The 26162-nt window shown below is 36.6% G+C and overlaps 1 protein-coding gene across 2 annotated transcripts in view; it reads left to right on the forward strand.

Moving 5' to 3' along the window:
- Window positions 1-26162, forward strand: part of LOC126856556 (histone demethylase UTY) — a 59908-nt gene that overhangs the window by 1223 nt on the left and 32523 nt on the right. Inside the window, exons 2-3 of one of the 2 annotated variants that reach the window (XM_050605153.1) lie at window positions 5-261; window positions 690-798. In XM_050605153.1, coding sequence (XP_050461110.1) covers window positions 5-261; window positions 690-798 — 366 coding nt within the window. Of the gene's footprint in view, window positions 1-4; window positions 262-689; window positions 799-14552; window positions 15156-26162 lie in introns of those variants that run through there. The other variant, XM_050605154.1, reaches the window with a different exon arrangement.

The raw sequence follows: 26162 nt of genomic DNA on the forward strand, positions 1-26162 counted from the left end.
ACAGTCGACAGTTTGGCTTCCTCAAGCTGAACTCTCCGGAACAGGCGAAGAGGAAGGCCGCGGTCGTTCGTGCAATCAAATACTTGGAGCGTATGTTGGTTCAAGCTCAGACAGAGAAGCAACGTAGGAAAGCGGACATTACAAAAACAAGTTCCGATGAATCCAAGGAGAACGATGATGAGGATAAGGGTATAAGCATCGATCCTAAAACATACTGCAAGCTGGGACACTTTCATCTGCTTTTAGAAGATTACAATAAAGGTACAGCTTTATAATATAATAATATAAATAATATTTTACATATTAGACTTGTGTTTGTTAAAAATTCAGACTAATTTATGAATTAGTCGTTTGATTTAAGTTTTATCTTAGAAATGTAAAAGTGAAGATGTTATTGAATGTACAAGACTGTTTTTCAATTCTATAAACAGTAAAGTATTTCTATGTGTGTATACTGTAAGATGTTAAGTTGTATAAATCATTAATGTAAAATCATAACTATTGATTTAATAAAAACAAAAAATAAAATAGATAATGAAGGAAAAGTTTTTCAAAATCGCACTCTATTGAGAAAATGAACTCTATTGTTTTATTTGTTTTGTTTTGAGTCTCTGCGTTGAGTTTAAAATTTATGTTTTATTGATTTTAATGTCAAGCAAACTCTAATAAATTTAATTTTTATGTTAAAGCGATGTCGGCATATCAGAAATTCTACTCTTTAAAAGGCGACTACTGGAAGGATGCATCATTTTTATACGGTCTGGGTCTTGTCTACTTCCACTTTAATGCTTTCCAGTGGTGAGTGCAAATACAATTTCTCTTTTAATTATACATGCGTTGTAAAAGGAGATTAAATTCGTTAAATCGAGTTTTGTTCGGATTATAACTCTGTTATAGGATTTAGCAATAGTCTATATATAAAAAGTGGTCTTACAATTTCAATTTTTGTAAGAGATTAAATAAAATTAAGGAAAATGGTTAAAAAAAGCGACTAATGTAAAGCATCCGGTTTTATTTTTCGCGCGTAATTCTAAAGGCAACGAGCTTGGTAAGGTCATAGGAAAGTAAGGGCTAAAGGGCCCGACCGACGAACGGCAAAAAAATGGCGCCGTCAGAAAAATGCTGTAATCTCTCTCACGAGAGAGTTGCTCGCCTTGAGAAGGGGCCGTCGGCCCTTGCACGATGTACACACACATAGAGTTCATCATCCTTGTTCTCTGTGCATCTTCAATTTATTTTTTAATTTTGTATTGCACGAGACACCGTCTCTTGCCGATAACAGATGTGTAGTCTTTTTCTCTTTTATTACACATTTCTGATACTCTTTATATAATTATTGTATTTTATAATACTTATGCTTTATTATTATCATATGATTATATAATATTATTATATAATGAATAATTTTACATAATATTATATACATCATTTATATAAATAACATTTTAATATTAATTTACTATGTATATATAATATACTAATATTAATGAATACTACATTAGAGATATCCTCTATCAATCTTTTTTTATATAAATAAAATTCTCTCCAGTAGAGAAAAATGCGACAAGCTCATAATTTATAAAATTTATTGTAGATATAACTTTACACTTAAAATCTTAAAGATTTTAGGCATTATAGATTTATCATAAATTATAAATTTTTTATTTATTTATATATAAATACTTTTTGTGTAAAATAACAAAATATATATTCTATCGCGTTTACCGATTGCAGTGTCGATAAACAACTACTGGACTTTAGTGACCGGGGAAATATCGCGTTTAGTAGTTAGTTTCTCTACCGACAGATGTCTCTCGCATCGCGAGCTTGAGCGGGCAAGGTGCTTACGTGCCAAACAGCAGTACTGTCATGGCGCCGCTTCGTGGTTACGAGAGAGCGGGAAGGGGGTTGCGTGGGGGAACGATAATAGGCCAAATATGCATGTCTTTCTCTCTCGCGGAACCTGAAATAGAAATTGAGAGAAGTTGTCGTATGTATGCATATAATGCTCTCTCGTCGACATCGGCGCATGTAGATTTTTTCGCGTAAACAAAATTCGATGGCGAAATTCATTTAAGAATGCCGCCGAATATCTTCAATCTCTTATCGGATACACGCGTTCCGATATTTGCGATTCGCGACGGAATATATCATGGAAACAGGGCCACCTCGTATACTTTCCGTGTATACATATTACATGATTGTTTACGATCGAAGGCCCGACGATTCGACGGCAGAATAGATTTGGCTGCAAAGGTAAATCAAAGTTGCTTAAGACTGCTCTGAAAATTTAAAAACACATGATTTGGGAAAAATAATGTATAATACAATATCAATGTGTAAATCGCGTTATGTAAATTTTATTACAAATTTTATTTGTAAATTTTAACAAAATCGTTATCAAAATATAGCAAATTTTTTAATATTATTTATATATATATATATATATATATATATATATATATATATATATATTTTTCCAAGTACTTTATTGTGTAAAATACCATATATATAAAATATTATAATATTATATATATATATATATATATATATATATATATATATATATATAATATCGTTTATCAAAATGTAGCAAATTTCTAATATATATTTTTCTCAAATATTTTATTATAGTATAACAAAATTTTATAGTATTATATATAATATTATAATATATATATATTGTATTTATATATATTATATATATATCCTATATACATATATAAACTTTGATATATTTTAATAACAATTTACAGTAAAATATTTTATATATTTGAATTTTTATAATATTTTGACATGTGTTGATCTAATTTTTTGTATTTACATGATGTAATCTAATACTTTTTCATTTTATACGACGTTTTTGAAGAGATACGTGATTTCTCTTTTTTTGTCTACCAAATTTCTCGCGCGAATGCCGTTTGCCGCGCAAAGTTGTAAATTGGGTCGGCTTCGCTTTAACTACTCCTAATTGTTGGCGCGGGCTAAAAATAGTCCGCGATTTACCCGGAAAATCATGCGGATGATACCGGACATTACTCCGCGTATACTTGTCGCATACATTTCCGCAATAATCGCAACTCGGGGTCAAGGGTTCGCGTGCTAAATTCTCGCGTCCTTCGATAAGACAAGTGTATTGCTCTTTTTTTTTCACTTCGCGAAATGATAAAATATTAATATTTTATATTATTAATTTCCTGAGTGTGCAAAATATAAAGTAGTAAAAAGAAAGTAAAAATTTGTTCTATTGAATTAAAATCTTTATTTTTATGAATTTTTATTGTGATATTTCATTGTAAAATTTTTGTTGTCACACAGCCACCAGAAAAACGTTCATTCGATATAAGATAATATTTACGATTTTGAGATTCAATTATAGTCTACAGGGCAAATTTTTGCTGTAAATGTTAAATTTATGAATATCGCAAAATGTATTAGATTCATTAACTCTTTTGACGTATTGTTGATATCGTTCACTGCTTCCTTAATTCCTAAAAAGAGAGCGAAAACTCTACTAAATTAAACTTGTCAATATTTCAAAAAAATAAAGCAAGATCTCGATATATGACACATATACGGAAATTCTGGAAAAAGATACAAAAACCTCTCGAAAGCAAGAGCCTTGAAATTCTCGTTCCGCTCGCGAGGCCGGCGTTCCTCGGATATCCGCGCCACAGGGATAAGAATCGTGTTTTGCGGTCGACCGGTGCACAGGGTCGTCGTCGAACACGTGCACGCGTAGATAGATAGAGGTAGGTAAATTGGTAGAAGAGAGAGAGAGAGAGAGAGAGAGAGAGAGAAGCCGCGCGTTGTAAAATCGATCGTTCGTTCGTTCGTCCGTATGTTTGCTCGCCAGGACGCATCTCTATGCGTCGTTTTGCCACGTTTGTTCCGTTCCAGCAGCCGAAAAGCCGAACGGTACGACGGACGCCTGGGGCTAAAATCCCCCAGTCTCTCCCTTCCTCTGCTCCCCATCCCTCCGTCTCTCGACGCGATTCTCTCCCTTCCGGCGCGAATATTTATCGTCGAGAATCTACTCCGCACGAAACTTTGGGCTCTCGCCGTCACTTCAAGTTTCAAAGTATCTATAGGATTTATCGGGAGAGTAAAGATTGAACTTAGGGGGGCCGAGTCTATTCTAGCGATATGAAACATTCTTAGAAATTTTTTTTTTTGAGAAATATTAGAAATTGATTCTTTCGCCGCTCGACCTGCGTACTTTTGAGGATAGGGATTATATCGCGCAGATATAAGTCCGTTTTCATTATATTTGAGGATCATTATTTATATACATATTTTCATCTCGTCGCTATATAGCAGAAATAGAATCGTGAATAGTACGCGCGAAACACGTGTGCGCTTGTGTACACGCGGCGTGTGAATCACCTTTAGGGTGATGCTGCATCTCGGGGTTTCCCTCGGGGGCCAAAGAGAGTGAGGTAACAAATACGGCTCGCTGGTAAAAGGGTTGCGTCATGTGTGCAGCGTGAGAGACGATTTTCTATGATTTATATTTAATTAAAATTTTTTTTACAGATACATCTGAGATATATCGCTCTTTCTTTTAATCTTGTCATCTCACGATTATGCAGCGCAATGATGGAACGATCGATGTAACTAACGTAATCATTATTGAAAGAAAATGATAAAATCTATAAATTTTTAATTCTTTATTTAAATAGACCTTTAATGCTCTCAGTGACTGAGTAATCAAAGAGATCGTATTTTTTGACATTTATTTGTATATATAAACCACTTAATCGAAATTTTGATAAGGAAATATTAATGATTAATCATTCAGAAATAGCTCATTACTTTAACATCCGGTAGATACTGAAAATAGGAGAGAATAATCGACAAAAGAGGGGGAAGGGGGCAGCGACTAATTACCATTTCAAACGATCCCGGTTACGAAGTCCGGCCGACCATCATCTACGAATGTGCATTCAATTCTCTATCAACCCTTCCGTTCGGTTGATAGGGGGCGGACGAATACAAAGCGCAACATGCGCAATTTTATTTACGCTCGTTGTTTGTATGCGTATATGCGTGTACGCTCGCGCGCGATCGCATATGCATCTCTTTCGGGACGGAGGGGACAAAGACCCGAGGAAAAGTGCTCTAGTGCGACACACAATAGCAAAATTCATTACCGGGGGACCGACCCTTTCGTCTCTGGTTAATCGGGCGCTCCGAAAATTTTATTTCCACGCGTTAACCCGTAACTTCACGCCACGCTGTAATAAAAAGTGCAATATCAGTCGAGCACACCCGTTTAGTGGATACCGCGAATTTTGTTACGTCTCGTCGTGTTTTTGCACGAAATCTATTCCCTAACGTGGACCCTAAATGACTTTACGGCACAGTGTGTAAAAAAATAATTCGCTCGGTCCTCTCGGCGGACAGATCGTAAATTTCGTCACGGCTTTGATTTGAAAATTTTATTTCCACGAATTAGCCTCTCTCTTAACTTTTTGCGTCGTCGTATGTATTATTAAACGGGATGTCTACTCCATGAAAAAATATGACAAATCTGGAATTCTCAGAGATTTTTTTTATTCCTGGAAAAATCAGGGAATTTTCGAATTTTATAATTTTTGTTCACTGTGATGCAGAGCAACATCTCCTTCGTGTCTATATATCTTTTAAAGTTTTGTCACGCAACAGTGTAGAATCTTCGTTTTACCGGACTTCTATTATTCACGTATTATATTTATTATTAACTTGCTATTATTCAAGCGTATCCAATGGGGAAGGTTTTTTTATAAAATATTTCTTTTATTGAAATTATACATTTTGCGCAATATTTAATTTTGAATATAAAAATATTTCTTTTTTTCCAAATATCTTCGCTATAGAAAATTTCGAGATCTAATACCTTAAGAATAAAGTCTTAACAGATCGAATCTCTGGGAATCTTTACAAGGCTCTATTGCGGACAAAAAGGGATTTGTAAGCTGTAAATAAAGTTTTCGGATATATACGACCTTTTCTTTATCATAACATGCGTAAGATTCGCTCGTAAAATTGAATTATCGTTGAAGGGAACGACTTGTATCGTACGTGTTTGTTTCTCGCGAATAACTTGCTTTCGACATTCGACCAAGTCTCTCGCACGTGGTGTCGTAACCACCACCGTCGGGTTATGACCGGGACGGACGGGTTGTATGCACCCTGCAGCGAGAGTGCAGAACGAGGTGCAAGGTGCATGCGAGCTCTGACCCAGATCGCGCGGTCGATATTCCCTGGCCCAGATCCGCTTCCTGAGATTGATATTTTTTCCACGCAAGCTCGACGACAACGACGATTGCCGTGACACACAAAAAATTCTACATAGATTTCTTTATTCATTAGTCTTTTGTATAGTCCCGGTTGACGTTGATGTTGATAAGAGTAAATTCGACATAGTGTTTTCTATATTTGTAGAATATTTATAAAAATTTTCAAATATAATATGTATAAATCGTGTGTCACATCGGATTAGTAAGATTAATAGGAGGGTGTCTATTTTCTGGAAAAACATGGAGAACCGAGAATATAGAGCGTAATTCATATTTTTTATTCCAATTTTTAGTGATGAAAAATAAAAATGTTATGCAGATGAAAATGTTTATCTTACGAAAGCACTTCAGTTTTTCCAGTATATTTTTAAATCTAACATCTGAAATTTAATTGGTTCTTTATTTTTTTTTTATGATTGAAAAGCATACAAAAACGAACAAGATAAAAAAATTTATTTTAGTACACTGCAAAAAATTCTCTTTACCTGGAATTTTGAATAAAAATATGAAAAATCAGAGATATCATCAGAGAGAGATAAAATCAGAAATATTTTTTTTACAAAATTTAAATGGACACCTTGAATAAAGACAACGAGCTGGAAGATGCAGATTTTTTTTATGATGAGAAAGAGGTATCAATTTAAAGTCCATATAATCGAAAGTATATTTTTTCCGAGGATGAATCTATTATCTAAGCACGCGAGATTTTGATTTGGCTACGAGTTGAGCGTCGATACACGATATAGCCGATGGACGATGACGACGAGGACGACGGCGAGTCGCCTCGGCGTTCGTCACTTTGCGCGTCGTTCGGCGAGGTCATGGTCAGGCAGCGTGCTGAAACCGAGAGTCAACAAACTCTGACGGCGGCTTGTTGGCGAACGAACGAGCGAGCGAGCGAGCAACCAGCTATCCGACCGGACAGTTAACCAAACCCGCCAAACGTAACCCCCCGACCGCAGAGAGCCCGGTTCCTTGGCCGCGTCCGTAGCGGATTTCGCTCCTCTCTTTCCCTCTTCGCGATCTCTTTGGGTGAAGGGAGGGGGGGGGGGAAGTACGTCTATCTAAAAATAATTCTCGAACATTATTTATAGTGCCGCTTCTGTCGTTGCGTGACATCTCACGGCAGGTTCACGATTGGCGTAGACGACAATCGCGATCGAAAAGTCTAGGATCCTCTAATAAACGTTAATTTTCTTCCATAATTTTTTTTTAATTGTTCTTTATATGTGATGTAAAGAATGCATCTTTTTTTTTAACGTCACATCATATATAATATATGTATTTTATTATATTATTTTCTATATTATGTTTTTATGCAGAATTTAATGTCTCGATTTTTTTTCTATAAGCGTGAATAATAGTTTTATACATTTAAAGTAAGTTTTTAATAGGCCGTAATAAAGGTTTAAATGAGGTTAAGGTTGAAAAGGGAAGAGGGGCGTTTGCTTATTCCCTCGGCTTAAAATCAGCCTCGACGTTGGTATTAAATGAAATAGAAAACACCTTGCGATATTCACGGCATCCTATCGTCATATATAATGACGCATCTATAAAAATAGTTTCCGTATCATGATGGATTTTCGAAAAATAAAATACGACTGTGTTTGATACGAGAAGATATCTAACACCAGATGTTAGATACTTCCGGGAGAGATTCGTGCATCATTTGGGAGTTGATAGTCTTTGACAGTTGTAGACATTAAAAAAAAGTGACATTAAAAAAGACGTGACGTTAAAAGATAAATAAAATAAAATAAAATCTTTTGCAAAATATGAAGTTAAGGAGGAACTGGATGGATTAGTATGAATTTGACATTTAATCTAACGTGCAATGTCAAATTTATGAATCTCGAAATGTGTTAGATTTATTAACTTTTGACGTAGCTAATCCGTCTCAGAGTTTCTCTTTAACTTTACCGTTACTCTTTATTTTACAAAAGATTTTTATTTATCTTTTAACGTCTACAACTGTCGAAGGCCATCAACTTTCCCAAATTCTCATGCATAAATCTGTCCGGGAAATATCAATCCCGGGGAATGTGCCTAATTCGGGAGGGCACGGGGAGGATAAATGACGCGGCGCGTATACGCATAACTAAGCCGGGCTATGCGAGTTTATCGACATTGTAACCCGTGACGTCGGAGGACGACGACGATGACAACGGCGACGGCGGCGGCATCGTCTGCTCGGGACTCTCGATTCGCGTCCGCAAACGTCGTGACGTCAACGGACTGCGAGCCGGGCGTGCGCGAATCGTCGCGCACAACGTCATTTGCGTGCCTCCTCGCTCGCTCGCTCGCTCGCTCGTCCGCTTCCTCAGCTTCGTATCTCGCACACGCCGGAGACAGCGGCGAGTCACGTGACGTCACGGCTCGAAGCCGGGAAGCGGGGGACGACGCGGCGCGCGCGCGAAGGTGAACGACCCCGCGGACAGAGTTCAATACACCACGACGACCATACATTGAAGAAGAGAGAGAGAGAGAGAGAGAGAAAGAGAGAGAAACAGACAGAGAGCAAGAGACAGGGACAGAGATGCGGAGAGTCCACGACGACGACGACGACGACGACGAGTTTCCTCTCCGTCGCTGTTTGTAATGTTTCGCTGCTCCCTTCCTTCCCGTGGAAGGAAGAAGCCCCTTCTCCTTCACCTCTTCGTGTTCTCCACCTCCTCCTGGTCTTCCTCTTTGCATTACGCGAATCGCGGTGGCAATCGTAAGGTGAGATCATTTTATAATCGAGTTTCTCTCGTCGTATGTAAATTATCAAAGATTTATATCGATTAAAAAATTCTTGATGTTAAGACACATAACGCATTATTTCCGTAATTATCATTCATTAAAATGAAGATGATATTGTGCAACTGCCAAAATCTGATGCATTTTTGAAAAAAAAAGATTTATCGACACATTAATTCTCATTAAATCATGAGAATTTTTAATAATGTCGTCTGGTCGGATTGATATTAATATTAATGAAATGATTTCGCTAATGTTTTTATATGCACCTTATAATACATGATCATGAAGAATTTTGTTCGAGAAATCTGAAACTAAAATCTCCCACGAGGAATTTCTCACGTTCCAATATTCGTCGTGATAACTTAGTTCGCAGTTTCTGAACGGCGTTCGATCGATCTGCTTTTATTTCGGTGCACCTCGTCTGTTTTTCTGCATTTAGCTGAAGAAGTTAAAATTAGTCGGCGCGATGCCAGCGTTACATGTGGAAGTCACTGACTTCCAACGATGAACTGGTCTTTCTTCCCGTAAAAAAAAAAAAAAAAAAAATTTACTCCGCTAACGCGAATAAAAACGCGGGTTTTACGAGGATGTTTTACTGGATATAATAAACAGATTTGTATGCCCGACTTTTCAAATAATTCGTTATTGAATTAATATTTGATCAATATATAAAAAATAACTTTACTTTTATTACAATTGTTTAAATTAAATTAATTTTTTGGATATCACATATTGATACTAGTAGTAAAATAAAAGAAGATTATTTATATGAAATTAATTTATCCCAAAAATAGGTTGCAGTAAATGATTATATACGAAAGAGGAGGGGGAGGGAGAAAGAGAGAGGGAGAGAGGCAGGAAAGAAAGATAAAAAAATTTTATAATGTCAAATTAATTATGACAATTATCTATAATATTGTTGGAATAATCTCTTATTACATTTATTCCGAGAATGAAACGCTTGTTTTCATTACGGCGTTAATAGTGATTTAATGACTGCAATTAACATGAAGTATAGGAGAGAGGGATCTAATATTTAATTAATTATGATATATAAATTTATTATTGGAAAGCAAACATACAAGAGTCGCATTGTTGTTTCTCGCGGGAGTGCGAAGCCCCGCTGCGCGACTTACACGCGATCATTTCTAACGGATGACATGAAAGTACATATACTACTGGCACGAGACTGCACCTTGCAAAACGAAGTGCGTGCCGACGCCACAACCACGTGGCTCGGACATTACGATAAAATCAGTGGGAACCCACTAGGCCAAGTTTGTTCTCAACACTTATTACTCTTTTTAGATTATCGACATAAACTGTAGCCTAATCCGATTTGCTCTTTAAAAGCGAGGTCACGTGATGACTTGACCCTTTTTTTTTTTTAATGCGATGGCTGCGGATTTTAAGGCGATATTTAACTCTGAATTAAAGCCGAAATATACACTTTATTTGTGTAAGACAATAATTTATAAATTAATTTTATATATAGATAAGTTTTTGTCTCAGAATCTGCGCGAGAAAGAAAATATAATTATGCGCAAAACATTAAAAGTAACTGTATAGTATATACAAGTATTGTGCTTACTCATTACTGAGAACAAACTAAAAATAGCGCTGCTTATCTAAGGTCAGGCGAGTTTCTCAAACACGATTATCATCGATAATTACTTGGCTCGTAAGCTATTTTTTCCATATTTGCTTTATTTATTCGTTTTACATGTATATATTTAAGTTTGAAAGAAAGATATATATATATATATATATATATATATATATATATATATATATATGTATACATATACAGTTTAACGTGAAAATACGTTTTATTTTCCGTATTGCGTTTAAAGTTACAGTTGACACATGCAACTTGAAATTTTCTCAATCGATAATAGATTTAACATCTAAATCTCACAATAACAATTGACATCTTTTGCTTCTATATGACACGATCGACTTGGATCGATTCGACTGAAAGTAACAGCTTTTCCTTTCGTAAAAGTGAGTTAGCGGATGAACAAGTGCACTCTCGTATTGGCGACGTTTCAAGGGCAGCGCGCGGGTTTAGACTTTAATTGCCAACCTCTTGAACATTTATCACACAATGTTTAACTTCCGTCAATGATTGCATAACTGGCTTAGAAACATTGAAAGATCGGAAACTTGATGATTTTTCGTTCAAAATTTTTAAAATAAAATTAATAATTCAAAATTTAATAATAAAAAATGTAATAATAATTCAAAAAGAGAGAAAAATATTATAGAATTTTATTAAATATGAATACCGTATAAGATGTGAAACTTTCTTCCTCTTTTTACATTTAAAAAAATGTTATATACATTATAATATAATAAAAAGTGTGTATGTGTGATGAAGATAATAATTAACAATGTTAAAAAACTTTTCATTGTTTTGACATATATATATATATATTTTATATTTTACATGATTTTACATGATTTGCACAGAAATAAGTTTTTTTTTAATCGTGCTTGCTTGTTCTAATTTTTTGTCAGATACATTTTTTGTCAGATTGGCGAAATTACCTCGATAAGAAAATATTGTGATTCTTGATCTCGATGTACGTAATTAAATGGCGTTAGTTAAAAATAATTTAATTCCGTCGCCAAGCCGCCGACTAAAGAAAGAAAAAAGAAAAGAACGAGGGAAACGAGAGATTGCAACCGTCGCACTGTGTGTATTTTGGTAACGAAGCCCTCGGTCCGCGGAATTTCCATCTTTTCTTTCTCGAAACGCGAACGCGGTGTTTCCAAGCACGACGCTTTTAAATTCTTGCAAGATCCAATTTCTTTCGACGCGAAAAACGTTTTCATGCGAATGAATTTATTTTCAACATATGTTCAATATATATTTATCTAATAAATACATTTTTCTATTGTAGTATTCTTGATTTGTCATCGCAATTCTTTTTATATTTAAACAGGATCAAACAGATAAAACACACTCATTCTTGATACAAGTACAAATTTTGTGATAAAACATCACGTGTTTAATAAAGGAAAAAAATGCTGCATAGAAGTATAATTCTTGTAAAATAAAATATTCTTTTTCCACAGAAAATAATAATATCCTTTCTATAAAAATTATTACTTGTCAAATTTCGCGATGAGGATTAATTTCTGTTACGACAAGTCGTTTGTAATAAATATATTATCATATATGCGACGTCCCTTATTTTTCCCGTAATGCGTTCGTGATGTAACGCCATCCTCTGTTGATCGGCTTCGTTCAAGACTCACGCGAGACAGGTGTTTTTTCTTCTGTTTCGCTCACCGTAAACGTAAACGATCGCGTGTATAGTTCATTACGTGCGCTCGCGGTTCGCACTATTTATAGACTAAAGGATTTAACGTAAGTTCGGTGAGGTGAGATGAGGTGAGGTGAGGTGAGTAAGGTAACATTGTTTGCGTTTTTACATAATTAACCTTCGCGGTGTTATTCGCCGCGCGGTATATTGCATTCCCGTCGCTCACGCGATAACCGGCTCAGATAACGGGTCCTTACGCAGCCGCCGTATTAATTCATCTCGCTCTTGCTATGAATCGTATCCCGATAATTGATCTTTCACATTTTCTCCATAATAATCGGAAGAATAATCAAGTGTGAAGTATAAAATTATAAATAAGCAAATATCAAGTTTTAGGTTTATATACTCTTAAAAAAGGCATGTTAAATTGATATTCGCAAGTATTGTTACTTTTTTTTTTGCGAAGCTGATTGATTATCTCGACTATAATTACGCTGTGTTATTTTATATCAATAAAAACCTGTCAAAAGACTGAGCAATGCATTTGACATTTCCAATATTAAATGTGTGTAATTTTAATTTAATTAATAAACTCTAGTTTTTCCTCTTTCCGGTTTTTCAAAATCAATTAAATTAAAATTACACATACACATTTAATATTTGAACTGTAAAATGCGTCGCTCAGTCATGATAGGCTTTTGATGTGATGTAATGCACAGCGCAGCGTACATTAGTTGCGTACATTTTTTTACAATAATAATGGTATTAGATGGTATTAGCTTTTTCTTTCGAATAAATGAATAATTCAATGGCTTCATCTCCGTTTAATATCGTTAGAAAAAGTTTTGAGAAATAAAATTTTGCGGCGGACGAGCTTCTTGGTCACCGATTCTCTGTGCAACAAGAAAAACGAAACCGGAAACTACCGTCGCGTGTATTTCGGTAACGGAGGTTCCGGTAACGGAGGGTAAATGGGGAACATCGAAGAAAGACCCGCCGCAAAATTCCGGAGCGACGACGATTCCTATACGACGCTTTCGTTTCTCTACTGCAGGGGTGGAATTTGATATATATATGTATATATGTATATATACATATATAAACTATATAAACTAAGTAGTAAAAGTACCAAAACAAAAGTACACTAAAAAAAAAAAAAATTATTTTCAGTATACAACTTTTATTTTGGTACTTTTTGTTAAAAAACGCATACCAAAAAACGCTTTTTTTGGTATTTATAAACCTATACAATAACCGTGATCTCAAAGATTTTTAGATGCTAATTTTTTGAGGAAGTATTTTTCGACCCATGTTTATAGATATCTATTCGACCTATATTTAAACTTTTTGTTCAGAATTAAATTTCCTATAAAATCTCAAAATCTGACCGGAACATTTGGATCCACCCTGTATACATATATGCGTTTATATACACACGCGGTTGCGAGAAGAAGAACGTGATTCGTGCGTGTCAGACGTATAATCAGATGATTACGCTTTCGTAATGATAGGCCCGAATTCCGAGTAAGACGCAGATATTACCTTGCTATGCGTTCTATGCGTGGTCTATGAGAAATTTCTAAATGCTCTAAAAAAAATTATCCTAGGAACAATCGAAGGTTCTTAATTGCGCTTTTGACTTTTACGTAAGCGCCCTAGAAACTCCTTGAAAACATTTATATTAGAGAATTTTTATTTTTGTCTTCTTTCTTTCTCTCTCTCTCTCTCTCTCTCTTTTCTCTTTTTATAATAATTTAGAATTGTGTAAATTATTATTAATCCTGGTAAAGATAAGAAGTGAAGTAAATATAAAGAAAAAAAAATTTACCGGAATACCCTGTATATTTTGATTCCTTTTTTATCAAATATTAAAAATGATATATAGATAGTGCAAATATACAAGAAATTACTAATTTTATTTTATTATCAATTTATTCTTTTGATGAGTATTCTTTCATTTATGACATGAAGCCAAATTTAAGAATTTTGCGTATCTAAATAGTGTCGGTGGAAGTTTGGAAGAACGGCACGTAGCCCTCAGCAACTCGATGCATCGCATCGCATCACGAAGAGGGTGAACGCGCGTCGGGCGGTGGCTCGGCGACGAGTGTCGCGGAGCGCTGCTTTAAAACAGGGCCGTTACGCATGCGCGCTTCCTCCTCGCGCGCTCCCCTTCCCGTGAGACGCGTGGGGTGGGGGAAGGTGCGCGCCTCTGTGCCTCCTAATCTTTGCCCTACGCGCCGCTAGTCGCACAAGAGCCGTCGACGTGTGGAGGTGTCTCTCCTCGCGCTTCGCGTGCGTTACCGCCGCTCGCTCGCTCGCTCTCTCTCCCTTTTTCTCTTACTCTCCCCCGTGTCGCGACGACGACGCATCCATCATCACTGCCACTAGTGTGATATTACAATACTGCCGAATGCGAACGCGATCGCGATCGCGAAATCGTGATATATACGTCGCGAGACGATCGGAGTGCACTTCACACCGCGACGAGGACGAGAGTGCTCGTTCGCGGTGTCCTCTCTCTTTCTCTGTTCCTCGCGTGTTCTCTGTGTGTTCTCCGTAATATAATATACACGCTCACTGCCGGAAGCGCGCGCTCGAGCAAACAGCCGCAAATAAACAGTTCAACGAGACACAGGTCATCGTCGGTGTCATGGGACATCGCTGAAACGACGTCGGGTCGGGGGAGGAAGAGTAAGAGCGCAGCTAGAAGCGAGCGAGGATTAGGACGAGAGGGGGAAGAAGAGAAGATTTGTGTATACACATTATTGGAAGGAGGAGAGGAGGCGACCCTCCAAATATACTCGACAACGCGCGTCGAGATTTAAATCGTCATCGCCGCAGCTGGGAGATTTAAATGGTGAGTGTGTTACGTGAAGTTGGCGGCGCGTCGCGTCGCGTTGTAAGCTCGTTCTCCGGCCGTATGATCGACGCTCTCGTGACGGACGCTCGCGCTCCTCTTCGTTTGTCACACCCCCGCGCTGCACCTACGGATTACAACCCTCTTGTCTCTCTCTCTCTCTCTCTCTCTCTCTATTTATTTCTCCCCTGCCCGCATCTCTTTCGAATCGGAGCGGGGTCGCGCGCGCAAATTTTTGGCCAGTCCTCCGATCGATGCCTCGGGGACGACGCTTTCGTGTACCGCCCTCGGCTCAGCGCTCGTCCTTTGACCCTTTTGCCGTGCAAGCGGCATGCGCGCAGGGCGCAACTCCTCGGAAGGGCTCGCTCAGTCGCCTCGATCCCGAAATATCCGATCTGTCTACCACCTCATCATCCCTCACCGTTTGCAGATTTTTACCTTGTGATTATGCAGAGCTATATCGTTCGAAAACGAAAGTGACTCTTTAAATGACACGATGAGAGATTCGACAAATCCGAAATATTTTGTGTGAGGTTTTAATGCATTTTATGAAAAATATTTTTTAATTATTAAATGAAACCGTAAACATTGGAAAAGTTTGAATTTTTAAATATTTAAAATTTGGATAAATTAAATTTTTATCGAATTAAATTTAATTTTTTATAAATAAATTAATTCTTTAATAAATCAATATTAACTAGACACGTTTATATGTTTCGATAACGAGTTATTGCGTGAATAATATTATAAAATATTTTTATAATTTTGACTGTTGCACTTTCGTGTGGCGTAAGAAATATATGGGGTGTAGCGGGCAAGAAGAGTGTCCTCGGATCATGCGAGCTCGTAATCGCGATCGCGTCGCGAAGGAGAAGACTGCAATGCACATGACGTTTTCGCGTGGAAGCGGTACTTCCGGCCATTATGCTCTCCGTGGCCTTGATGAGGCCTTGCTCTAAATAGCGAATAAAAGCCGAAGCGCCAAAGCCCCGTGGATTTAAACGCGACTGTAAACTTTGGCATTTGTGTATTAGATCCGTTAAACCTTTTCAACTTTTTACCGTTATCGCGGTAATTTAGTCGCAAAGAGAATAACACACGCGAGTCGCGAATGGAGAATGCCCCTTGAAATTCTATTTTTCAGTACATCTTTTTTTTTTAGAACAATTTATATCAATAGCTAGAGTTAAAATCAGACGATAAAAATATCTTGAGTGAAAAAGAGATCTTTAAAATGTCTCGTTGATAGAAATAAATTATTATTAACAACAACACCTATGGCCTTTTCGAAAGGGCCATTCGGAGGCGGAAATTGAAGGTTTCGAGCGTGGAAGTGATATTTAGTAGAGTCGTTAATTATCACGGTTCGGGTAAATGCAACAAGTCGCATAAGTGTCGCGTACTGTCGATAATAATACGCGAAAGGTCGAAGACTATTGACGCGTCATAACTGTCGGAGTTGATTGATACATGATGAGAAACTGGGTCGTGGCGAATCTTTTGCAATCGGTCACTTATTGTTCCTTCAATTTTTAATTTTGTTCACGAGTTGAAAAGAATTAATAATAAAAGAAGATAAAACAAGTTTTATATGTATATATATATATATATATATATATATATATAAGTAAATCAAATAGAAATACTGAAATTTCTCTTAAGATTACTTTGAAAATGATAATGTATTGTTGGTAATGTAACTTTATTGGAATATTTAACGAGACATTTTTAACAAAACTTTCTTTTTATCTAAGGCATTTTTATCGCTTTTGATTAACTTGTTAAATTTTAATTATATAAATTGCTTAGTGTGCTATTTTTAGGAGAGCTAATTAAAAAGAATAATTAATCGAAATCAGTTAAATAATTAGCGTGCTTGCACTCGATGTTCCAAGCAAATAAAAATAAAATTTTTTTAGCCACATATTATAGTAGTTTTGTCAGAAATTTATCTCGCGCAGCTTCTGTCGGTTTAATTTTTTTTTTTTTGCACAAATGAATATAAGATTATGCTTGTGACTGCAGCATTCGCGGGGGAGGAGGAGGATAAATGGGGGGGAGGGGGCGGTACGGTAGGAGTCGGCGCAGAATTTAAATTCTCGATCTCTCACGGTCGCTGACCATGGCATTCAGGCAATGCCACCTCGCAGAGTGTTGTTGAACGAGTTGAAGATCACTGGCCCCCGGCTGTTTCTCGGTCAAAGCTCGGCATGGCTGAGAGCGACCGAGATCGATGACGTATATACGCGTGTGCGAGAGAAATCATATGAGAGAAGAGAAAAAAAAAGATTAAAATTGTCAATGGGCAAGCTTCAAACTTCTTTAGAGCCGCGACAGAGTTGCGTTCCAAATAAGGTTGTCGAATGTCGATTGTAACGATTTGTTCAAATCTTACTTAAATTTAATAAAGATTACTTTTTTATGGGGGAATTTTTATATGGTATTAAAAAATTATTAATAGACAAAAAATTTTATAATATTAAAATTAGAGAAATGGAAATATAATAATAATAGGAAGAAATATAAAATATATATTGTTTTGATAATGATTAAATTTATAAAGTTGCATACAAATGCATGAATCTAAAATATAACTGATTTGAATTTCTAACGGAAATTTTAGATTACTACTTTATTGTGTAACAATTTAATTTACAAAATAATTGTATGTTCTTTCCAAGCCCTTTCATTTACGCGATTTAACAGCTTTTAATACTGTCAATTTTATGATATCAATTTATTTTATTGTCTTTTTTATCACGTGGCTGATATATCAAGTGGCTATTTCGTTCAAATAAATAAACATTTAATTTTTTTATTTGGTTGTTTCAAAAGAGGGGAAGGAGCATGTAGATTATAAAATCGAATATGAAAATAATATTCGTTAATTCACAATCACGGTTATTCATTCTTCGTTTTCGCGGTTTGCGAAAGTATTATAAAAATGAGTGGCGAACACTACGTTCGTTTTGTATTTGCATTTCTCTTGTTGGCTACAATGACAAGTTATTAATCATGATTGCGTTAGACGTATACGCGATCAGTCGACCGACGCGGCGCACGCGAGAACCGATCAGCTGACACGTGTGATACACGCGCGAATTAATATCCTCCAGTGGGTTAAGAGCGTTTGTAGCACTAATCGCGAGAAACGAGGCCGTTTAACTTGGCGACTTTCAAAGTATATAACCCCCTTTCAGTTGACATTTATATCGTTTCTTTTGTCGCTTTTCTTTTTCGAATTATGTTAACGTTTGCGCGATTTAAAAATAAAGATCCCTTTGCCGCGTTAAGAGCCCGAGAAAATTTATTTTACATTAGATTTTATCTAATAATTTTTTTAACACATTATGATTTTGGAATTTACAATTTTTCTTTTAAATTGCAAATTTAATATTTCATTTCATTTCTTATTTTTCCGCAAATGTTTATCTTAGAAAACGTTTAATAATTTACTATAAATAAATTTGTGCGAGCGATTAGAATTTAAAATAGAATCCTTCTCGACAAAAATTCGCCGTCTATTTATTGCAAGGAAATCTCAGAAATTAGCAGAAGCGAAATTAAAGTGTCTCCGAAAGGATCTCGCGCGTACTCGAACGGAATCCCATGGGATTAATAATTCACGCGTAAGACTAGTTTCGCGAGGAGGAAAAGGAATAGAAGGAGGAAGACGCGAGGATGCGTCCGCTTGGTCGCACGCGTTCCGCTCGAGGAGGAGAACCGAGGATGATACAGGTACTAGAGAGGAGATCCGGTCGTTGACCCCTCACCAGCGAACGGCCCTCTCTTGTATATATACGTACGTACGCAGCACGTATGCTCTTTCGACCGGGATTTTCGTCCGTTCGAGTTTCTTATCGCCCGACGACAACGACTCGTCGCCCGCTCCGAGACACAGATAAAGATTCTCCCTCATGATTGTGTAAAGTTTTGTGTAGGAGAGACTTGGTATATTTATTTATTAATTTGATACCACAACAGTTTTTGTAAGACCGCACACAGTTTTGTTTATCTCTATAAATATTACAATTGCGAAAGAATATCATGTACTGAGTGCATATTACTGTTGACAAAATATCGTGCTAATAATAAATATTAGAATGATGAATTAGAGAGAGAGAGAGAGAGAGAGAGAGAGAGAGAGAGAGAAAATAAAATATAATTATCATAAGAAAGCAGCACAAAGTTTCTATATCTGTACGCAGAGGAACGAAAAATCAATATTATTATCAATATCAATATTTAAGGAACAGTCCAAGTTCCATATCTTAGAAAATGATAGAATTTATTTTAGATAAATCCTAGGAATGTTTGTTGGAAGGAAAGATATGTACTAAGGTAGGGAAGATGTACGATTCTATAGATGTTAGCTACATGAAATGAGATAATCAGTAATATAATTAAACTTTTTAAAAAAATATTTTAACAAAAAAAGTATAAATTTGACTGATATTATTACGCACCATCACAACCGTTCGTTAACTTCCAAAAATATTCATATATCGAGATTGAATTGTCGCGCGATTTAATATTGAAAATTGACAACTTATATTTTTACTATTTTGTTGATATAAATTAATTATATAATATCGATAACATATTAGGAATTAAATCTATATTTAATTTAATGCAAATCTAGTAATATTATATGTGAATGTGAACGAATGAATAACTATTGCAATTTTATAATATATAAAGTAATTTAACATATTTTTGTGGAGAGAGAGAGAGAGAGAGAGAGAGAGAGAGAGAGAGAGAGAGAGAGAGAGAGAGAGAGAAAAGAAAAGTCGGAGAAAATATTATTCTATAAAAATAGAGTTTGTTATTTATTTAATTTCTAATTTTTTATACGTAATTCGTATATAAAGCGGGGCCACTTTTTTTTTGGCGAAGAAAAGAACCGTTTCTGGATTATGTTGGATAAAAAGAGGATATTCGGAAGTATAGAGTCATCCTATATTTACCATGAGCTTAGCAGACCGCGTAGTTTACTGCTAAGCGGCAACAATCTTCCGAGCTCTCTCACGAATAAAAACGGGCCTCGGTATTATTCGCTTACTTTGAGATATGTTCTCTCGCTCTTATCGATTTTTCCCGTTGGTATACACGCGCTTTCGCGCGGGACTCCCGACGATTTCCGGCACGTACGTGGAATCCTTCTCGCACTTAGTCACCGACTTACAGTTAACTTCCTGCACCCCGCCATTCTATCTGATCGCGTGAGGCTGCTCCTCGAATGAGCACCATGAAATATTCTCGTCCTTCTCGAAAACATTAGCAAGAACTTGAAGTAATTTCTCGCACATGTATAAGATCACTCGGCAAACGAGAAAGACATAGAAAACATTGAAGTAAACATTGAAGTAAATACTATCAGTTTGCGACTCGAAGGAACCATCAGATAGAGTCGATATTTTTTCAAATAATTATAATTTGTCATTCATATTTTATTACTAATATATTCTGCTCATGTTCGAACGCTTTCCTTCGCATTCTCGAGCTCGCGATTCGTGGCGGAATCTAGAAGTGGAACGGCCGAAAGTGAATCTCGGCGCTTTCGCGTGCGACCCTGTCTATTTCGCTGTCGCTCACCGCGCTCGTAGCCCCCGCAGGGCCCTGGGGGGTGGGAGTGGTGGCGGTGGTGGTGGGGGGAGGGGAGGGAGGGGTGATGGAGAGAATTGGCGGGGCCCGAAAACTGGTTCTCCGCGCCAGAGTTTTCGTGAGGGCCCTGGCACGCATTCGGTATAGACGACGCCGACGCTATTCACTTCCATCGGCCTTAAGGTCCCGGAGAGACGAACCAATTGGTCCGTCGATCGGGGTCCGTTGCTCGGTCCGAATCGCGCACGCGCGTTCGTAGACTTAGATTTAGGAGTGAATTTTCGTGTCGAATCTCAGTCTGCCTCTCCTCCCCCTCCCTCCTTTCCCCCCATCACCCCAACATCATCTCTGGGCCCTTTCTTTCCCTCTCCTCTCACGTCTCCTTCGCCTTCCTCTCGCTGTCTCTTTTCTACGCGTCGCGGGCCCACAGGAGTGACCCTGAAAGTTCAACAGCCCTCCCTCGAATGGCGCTCTTCCCTCTTCATCCGCGCGCGTTGCACTCTGTCGGATTCTCCTGCTTTCTCTCTCTCTCTCTCTTTCTCTTTCTCCCGTCTCTCCCTTCTGGTTCTCTTCTTCTCCGTCACCCCCTCGCCGTTGTGTCCCTTCTTCCCTTTGTGTTGCGCGCTGAAACCTAACTTTGCTTAGGTCGTCCGATGCACCGCGTTGCGGTGCTCTTTCGCTGCGTTTAGTAAAGTTTTACCCAACGACTATATAGGGTAAAGAGAGTTTTCAGAGTAGAGGAATATAGCTTATTAGGAGGAAAACAATATGGGGTTAATCAAAGTGGTATCGATTACTTTGACATTTTCATTTCGCAATCTGAAAAAGTGAATTTCATTTTTTTTAATTATATACTAATATAATTTTTTTACGCGAGAAAATATTAGATATTATCTAAATGTGAATTTCTGGTACAATACTACTCGTATATTCCATCGATATTGAATCTGTATAGTACAACATTAATTTTTCTCGTATTGATACTAATTTGAAACAAAATATAATTATTTCTACACACATTGTATTTCTTAATTTGTTATCATCAAAATTTCTACATATTTTTTTTTTGTAATTTGAACAAAATGCATTCGTTAAAAAATTTATTTTCTAAAAATTGAAAAATACGACAACAATTCTGATGTGTGACGAAGCGTAAGTTAACGTCTCTGCAAATTTGAAACAGGCAACCGGTTTACCTGTTTCGAGCCAAAAGAGTTCAGACCCTAATTGAGAGCGAAGTAGTCGGAAGAGAGGATCTTTTTTTAAAGTAAAGCTGAAATTCATCTCTCATTCGCTCGCGTCCATTGTTGGAACCGTCCTCATCAGCGTTTCTAGAGGTGGCTCGAAGTACCAGATGTTTCAGCCCTGTGGCTCGCGTTTCGGGTACACCCGGTAGAATCCTCGACGGCTGGTTCGATAATACTTGCCTGATCGATATTCCCCGCGCTGTGCACGAGTGTTGCGTCTAAATTCGGAATGAGAGAGATTCGTTCTCTTCGAAAGCAGGGATAACGAAACCGTTATATTGTAATACCTTATTGTAATACATTATTGTGAAGAATTTTTGCATAGATACAATGGCGGCGAAGAATCTGTCCTGGTAGAGAAAAATCCACCACGATTGCGCGTCCAAAATAAAAATAAAAAAAAAAAATAGTAATCGATTTTCCTTGACGATAATTGCGTCGAGTCGTCATCAAGAATAAGGATAATGTTCGCCATGAAAATGAAACTAAGCAAAGTTGTGGATGGATTTCAATCTCCATTGCAAAGTTTGCTAATCGATGCACACGCGACCTTGCGTCATCGTCGCAAGAGACTCTGCCTGTTTGTTTTTTGTGCAAGCGCAGCGAATTTTAATCGATCGGTCTTTTAAAAAAGAAAAAGTGTCATGTCCAAATAACATCCAAATATAGTTATGATTCTTTTGTATTGTAATAAAATGTTGATTAATTAATTTTTAATTTAATTTTTTGAAAGAAAATGTCTGAAAAAAAAATTATCGAGTAACGAAGTTTTTATAGTTCGTCAAACACACATGTCGAAAACATATTTTTCATATGTCATTCTGATTATCTATCGTCTTTAAAGTTTTAATAGCATATAAAGAGAATGTTTTCTTTAGCTGTTATCTTTCGTATACGAAATTTAATTATTTTTAAATTATATATATATATATGAAACATATAATATCAAAGATATTGTATATACATATATATAATATAATATAATATAACATCTCTCACTTAGACTTTGAAAACATATATCGAGGATTAAAAAACAAAACGAATGCAAAAAACAAAAAGAATGCAATCTTTACGCAATCGGGGACAACACCCTTTTCTCCTCTGGATTTTGCAACTTGTGCGCAAGTTTCGCTCTTGCAAAATATATAAAATCACGCTTAATATATATTTCTTTCCTTCTCTCTTTCTCTCGCCCTTTTTCTTTTTCCATCTCGTGAGGACATTTGAACAAGGCCGCGGACTCTTTTCCTGTTTCGTCTGGTTTCTCTTGTCAGCTGATAATCTCGCACGCGTACATATATACATATATGTGTATATGTGTGTTTATATATATTACATGTATATCGACCGCGCTTTATATCCGCGCGATATATACAATGTACGTACTTGAAGGCCCCGTCCTTCGCTTTGCGGGCACTCGACGCATGGCATCGTACGCACACGCACATATTAAATGTATATACGCGCACATATGGAACCCGGTGCATTGCCGCATTCTGCGAACGTCGCGTTGCATACATGCAACACGACGACGCGTAATCAGCGCTTACGTCACCTTTGTATGCGCCATCCGTACATGCGTGCGTGCGTGCGTGCGTGCGTGCGTGCGTGCGTGCGCTTCATTGTTCTCTGTATATCTTCCAGAGAGCGCGTCCGCTATTTAGCAATACAGGGTGTTCGGAAAATGTTTTAATAGATGTTCGAGATTGGAGTCGATTTCTCATCTTATTAATAATAAGTAATATAATTAGAAAAAATAATATTATTAATAATAATAATAATAATAATATTATTATTTTAGTAGAATTATTTTGATATATGTATATAAGATAGAATTTTAAATTCTTTTTATTGTTTATTTTATTTTTTATTTATTTTTATTGCATTTTAGCTCTTATTAATTTGAATATACGTATATATATTAATTATAATTATTATTTGGAAAAAGACAATTTTTTAATTTTGATTTTTGTTTAAATTAATAATAATGATACATGTGTTAAAAAACTAGATTATATAATTAAAAAATAAATTAAAAAATATGTAATAATAATAAAAAAATATAACTAGATTAATATAAATTAACTCGAGATTAATTTATTATTTGGTGTCGCGAATCAGTAATTTAGCCAAAGAAAAATCGTTTCTGATTTCGTCAAATAATCGAGAGATATATATAACGTATATATAACATGTACATTTTTATACTTGCACCTGTGAAAAAAATCTCTCTTTCTCTCTCGCGCTACTATTCTCTCGGAGATCTAAATTTAAACTCGGCGTCAGCGAGCGTGTCAATTAATTTCTCGAACTTTAAATAGACACCCGTAAGCCTTCGTAAAGACGACGCGCGAGTGCATCGTTTCCACGTGCCATCCTCGGTCTTGCCTCCCATTCGATAATCACTGCGCGCGCTTTGCTCGTCCTTAACTAAGCCACGTATGTATAATATATGCACACGTGGAGCAACGATAATACGAATGTGCCGCTTCGCATTCGTCGCGCTCGCTCCAATACCGGATATCGTCGAGCTCGAGCATCCATTGACTGATTGACTGACTGACTGACTGACTGACTGACTGCCATTCTCGAACATGTCACTGACAATAGAGTTTCAAAGAGTTCTTACACTACCTGCTCACTCTCTGGCGGCATGTAAAAGTATTGGATCGTTGCGTATGAAACGTTAAAACTCTCTCTGAGAGTCTCATTTATTTTATAGAACGTTTATTACAAAAATCTATTTTCTTCAAGCTTTCACTCACAATGCATGAGAGGCATCTCTAACATCTCGCAGTATTTATTATACTTCTTTATGATTATCTTTTATCAAGTCCCTTTTTTTCTAGGAAAAGAATTTTTTAGAGAAATGAAACCTAGCTTTTTTATATAAAGTGATTAATTTAAATTTATCGAAATTATTTTTCGATTATTTTGTGAGAATTTTTACGAGAAAATGATTTTTTTTACATCTCCAAAGACGGCTATTTCGATTGTCAACTGCAACTACGAAACGTTCACGAAAAGAAAAGCATATTTACGTTCTCCTTGGTGCACGGTAATTGCGGTGCGTGTCTCGAAGGTCGAAAGCATCGTCATCGTCGTTGTCGTCATTATTCAAGTACGACATACTATTGGTAATGCAAACGGCTAATGTGCCGGCCATGGTTACCATGCCGATTAGCAAATACCATTAATGTTTGATGGTTTGTGAGCTTAATGGTTTGCACGGATGGAATATGTTAACCATTTCGATCTCGAGTAAGGGCTAAGAAAAAGGAATGCTGTAGTTTGAAAAGAAGTATACAGAAGAAAGGTACACTCACATCTTTCCAATAGTGATTTTTTACTTATCACGACAAACATGCTTGAGACTGAAAAAATAAACTCACTGCACAAGCATGATTGTGATTTATTTCCATAAATGTGTAATATAATTATTTTAGGCATTATTTTATATTATTTTCTATATATTTATAGGGTGGGCCTAAACTTTCCGCTCAGATTTTGAGAATTTATAAAAAATTAATTTTGAACAAAAAGTTTCCTATAAACACGGAAAAATACTATATAAAATGATATATAATATATACAAAAAGATATACATATTACATATTTTTTGCAACGCAGAGTCATCTTTATCAAATTTATGTAGAAGCTGTCTATTAAACAAAGAGCGTACAACCAGTCTCATTTAACCGGTTATACACGTGTGTGCATAATTGATAGCGCGGTAAAGGAAGAAGTACACAGTAATTGAAATCGATCTCTCGTACGTATATAATCCACGTTTATCGTAAAGCCGACAGGAAGGAGGAAGAGGTGTTATTATACTTCCGTGAAGGTGATCACGTATTTACGCGAAGGACAGTTCTTGGAACCCCCCCGTGCACGCTACGAAGGGTTGCGAATGCTCGTTGCACTCCCCTCCGATCGAAACGAACAGGTCGTTTATCGAATCACCCTCTGTCACTGAATGTCGTTTTCCCCTTCGCGAAATTCAGTCTAGATTTAGCGATCACGCGGAACGTGAAATTTCGACGATTTCATATTTTTTTTTTCTCGCTGTAATGTGGTTTTTTTTCTAAGTGGAATTTATATTATTAATTTTTATAATCATGTCCGAGTTTAAAGTTGTAGAATAACGTTATATGAA

Source organism: Cataglyphis hispanica, chromosome 19, assembly GCF_021464435.1.
Source record: "Cataglyphis hispanica isolate Lineage 1 chromosome 19, ULB_Chis1_1.0, whole genome shotgun sequence".
NCBI lineage: Eukaryota > Metazoa > Arthropoda > Insecta > Hymenoptera > Formicidae > Cataglyphis > Cataglyphis hispanica.